The 3,198-nt window shown below is 30.8% G+C and overlaps 1 protein-coding gene across 1 annotated transcript; it reads left to right on the plus strand.

Moving 5' to 3' along the window:
- Positions 1-6: 6 nt before the first annotated feature.
- LOC116350047 (transmembrane protein 41 homolog) lies at positions 7-1,234 on the plus strand. Its single transcript, XM_031781768.1, has 5 exons — positions 7-184; positions 255-383; positions 449-786; positions 855-887; positions 958-1,234. Exons 1-5 carry the CDS (start codon positions 36-38, stop codon positions 1,092-1,094), a joined length of 786 nt encoding a protein of 261 aa, XP_031637628.1. The 5' UTR covers positions 7-35; the 3' UTR covers positions 1,095-1,234.
- The last annotated feature ends 1,964 nt before the right edge of the window (positions 1,235-3,198 follow it).

Genomic DNA, 3,198 nt, shown 5'->3' on the forward strand with positions numbered 1-3,198 from the left:
ACAGTAGCAGCACTGCAAGTACATTAGACAAAAATATGAAACGACCTTCAACGAAACCAAACGGAGAAATGTTCAGCAACGAGAAATATGAGGCCAAAAAGTCTATTTTGACTTTGATTGCCATATTTTCAATAAGTTTGGTTGCCATTTTTTATGTTTATATGATGTTCCCGAAACTGGATGAGTAAGTGGTGTTCATGAAATTGAAAATGACGGAGTTGCAATTCAAAAATGACATTCATTTTTGTTTCTAGATCTGAGAGAAAGCACATCAAATTACCATGGAACATTGATGACGCCAAAAATTTGGGTCAAGTCCTTGATAGATATAAGGATAAATACTACTTCGAGGTTATATCAGCTGTCGTGATAATTTACATTTTGTAAGTTCATTAACCATTTATTGTTGAAATGAAATATTAAATTTTATTTGTATTTTTTTGTTTAGTCTGCAGGCATTTGCGATTCCAGGGTCATTATTTTTGTCAATCTTGTCGGGTTTTCTATTTAATTTTCCCGTTGCATTGACATTGGTGTGTACATGTTCTGCGGTTGGTGCCAGTTTGTGTTATTTATTATCGCAATTAGTCGGAAGACGTTTAGTTAAACACTATTTCCCCGAACGAGCCCAGCAATGGTCCGAACAAGTTGAGAAGCACCGAAATGAATTGCTGAGTTATATATTATTCTTGCGAATGACGCCATTTTTGCCAAATTGGTTCATCAATTTGGTTGCGCCGGTTATTGGTGTACCATTATATCCATTTGCTTTGGGTACATTTTTGGGTAAGTTTTCATCTATTTATAAAAAAAATTATTACCACATTTTTAATGAATTCATTTTGATGTTTCAGGCGTTGCTCCACCATCATTCTTGGCAATTCAAGGTGAGTTTGAAAAAGAATTTAAATTGAAATCATCAGTAACCCTTCTTTCTCTCTCTTTTCCTTCCCACAGCGGGTCAAACTTTGAACACTATGGCGAGTTCATCGGACGCTTTTTCACTGCGTTCTACACTGTTATTGGGTGTTTTTGCTGTGCTATCATTGGCTCCAGTCATTTTCAAAAAGCAATTTAAACAAAAATTACAGTAGTCATTTTCGAACGTAGTCCATTACGTTTTGTTGTGATGTTTTCTAATTTCACAATTTCTCGCGAAAGATAGAAATTTAAATGTAATGTATAGTAACATAAAAAGAAATTCGCTGAAAATAAAGTACAAAAAACTAATTTATTTATTTTGTATATATTTGGCAAAGGATTAACTTCTAATTTTAAACATCTGCAAGATGTTTTTGTGAGGAAAATGTTTCATTAAAATGATAACTTTAAAAAAACATGAAACGCAATCTTAAAATCTAAGAATGTCATTTTTACCAGATTAAATGATTTGTTGAAATGTTTAGAAGAATAAATAAATTGATTTTTTTTATATGGGTATGAAAATTTGAGTGTCCAGACTCAATTTGAGACAAAAGGGTAAGTTTGGAATCAAAATCAATGAGAAATTTAACGTTTTGTGTCAAGAAAAACGGGGATATGTGCTTGCGTAAATGATCCTTATCTATATACAATATGAAACGGATATTGTTTTTGTACATTTTTCTGAAAAACTGTAGGCAATAAGTCTTCTAAAGATTTGGTAAAAATGTGATTTTTTCAATAAATTGATCATTTTCTCCATATCTGCATTTTTTGCTTCTTATTCAAATCTTAATACAATTTAGTTAGGATGGAAAAATAGATATATCCATGTAAAATTTCGAAGGTTATATTTAATTTATAGACAAGGAAAAATTTTTGTTAACCATTTTTAAGAAGATACTAGCCGAGCGAGCGGAGCGAGCGTGCCGTAGCGAGCGATATCATATAGGCATGGCTGCGATACAAACATTCTCATTTTTAGTAGTTTTTGTATGAAAAGTGCTTCGAAAATTATTTGTATCGTAAAACTAATGTCAGATTCAGTTTTCTCGTGAATTCTTTGAGTAAAAGATTTGTAATAAATGCATGTTGTGGATCACAGTGCGGAAAAGTTCATCTTACGGATGCAAGACATTTTATTTTAATAAAAATTAATTTTATTTTCAATTTTGAGCGATTTTCTATCGAAAACAATCGGAAATATTGAAAAAATAATAAATTAAAAAATATTGCGGTTATCATAACCTCACTTTATTATTTTGACGCATTTCATTCTATTCACACTAATTCACCGAACTCATCAATAACCACTCGATTCAAAAGTGTAAATTTACGTAAATTCCTGTGAATTTTTTTGCCGTATCTCAAAATTGAAAATAAAATTAATTTTTATTAAAAAAATATAAAAAACATTTACAATTTCGTTACACAAAATATAAATATTGCAGTAATTGCCAGCAGAAACTATTCACCACTATCTCACATATTTGAATGAAATCGCCGTAGAATTCACTGGAATTCATTCGTTTGCAGAAAAATTCAGTTAATTTGGATATTATTATAGAATTCAGTCGTTGAAAATTTTGAATTAAGTCCCTAGCAATACTCTCTTTGTCCACTTCATACCCAGCAAACAAAAATGTAACGTTTTTTATCTATTTTAACGTTGAAAAATGTAACGTTTTCACCCATTTCGGTGGTAATTTTCGTGTCAATGGAAAGTTGATTATATGCATAGTTTCCAATAAAATTGTTCATTTATTACGTTGACATTTTACAGTCTCATTCAAACTCACTCAAATGTGTTGCCGTTTTTGTTTGAATCTCAAAGCATACAACGGTATTGATACAATGCGCGTTTTGCTGACTCTTACTCGTTTAAAGAATGAAAGTATGTGTAACATGAGATTCAAATGTTCGATTTTGTTTACATAAAATTTATATCAACAATTCTATCGACTGTTTTCGCTGTTTGATTGCATTTTGTATCACTTATATTCATACATATGTCCAGCATCATTAAGAAGGCAAGGATCAGTTGAATATTGAACATCACACATCGACAAAATTACAGTGTATTGACAAAAATGTTTCAATACACAAAATCACAACGAAATATAATGAGTTGCCATTCAGATTTGTTTTCTTTTCAACTGGAGTACACACAAAGTTTGTATTCACATTTTTCAGTTTTCAACAGAATTAATGTAGCAAAGGAATTTTTTGTGCTTCGATTTAACATGTATCACAAACAAACAAATCACTCTATTCAAT

Source organism: Contarinia nasturtii, unplaced genomic scaffold (genome assembly GCF_009176525.2).
Source record: "Contarinia nasturtii isolate CC-2019 unplaced genomic scaffold, AAFC_CNas_1.1 Cnas_scaffold_3371, whole genome shotgun sequence".
NCBI lineage: Eukaryota > Metazoa > Arthropoda > Insecta > Diptera > Cecidomyiidae > Contarinia > Contarinia nasturtii.

Excerpts from the sequence above, each read along its gene's own strand:
- LOC116350047 (XM_031781768.1), top strand. The coding sequence starts at position 36 with ATGAAACGACCTTCAACGAAACCAAACGGAGAAATGTTCAGCAACGAG. Across the intron at positions 185-254 it reads ATGTTCCCGAAACTGGATGA|ATCTGAGAGAAAGCACATCA; the intron begins GTAAGTGGTGTT and ends TTTTGTTTCTAG. Across the intron at positions 384-448 it reads GTCGTGATAATTTACATTTT|TCTGCAGGCATTTGCGATTC; the intron begins GTAAGTTCATTA and ends TTTTTTGTTTAG.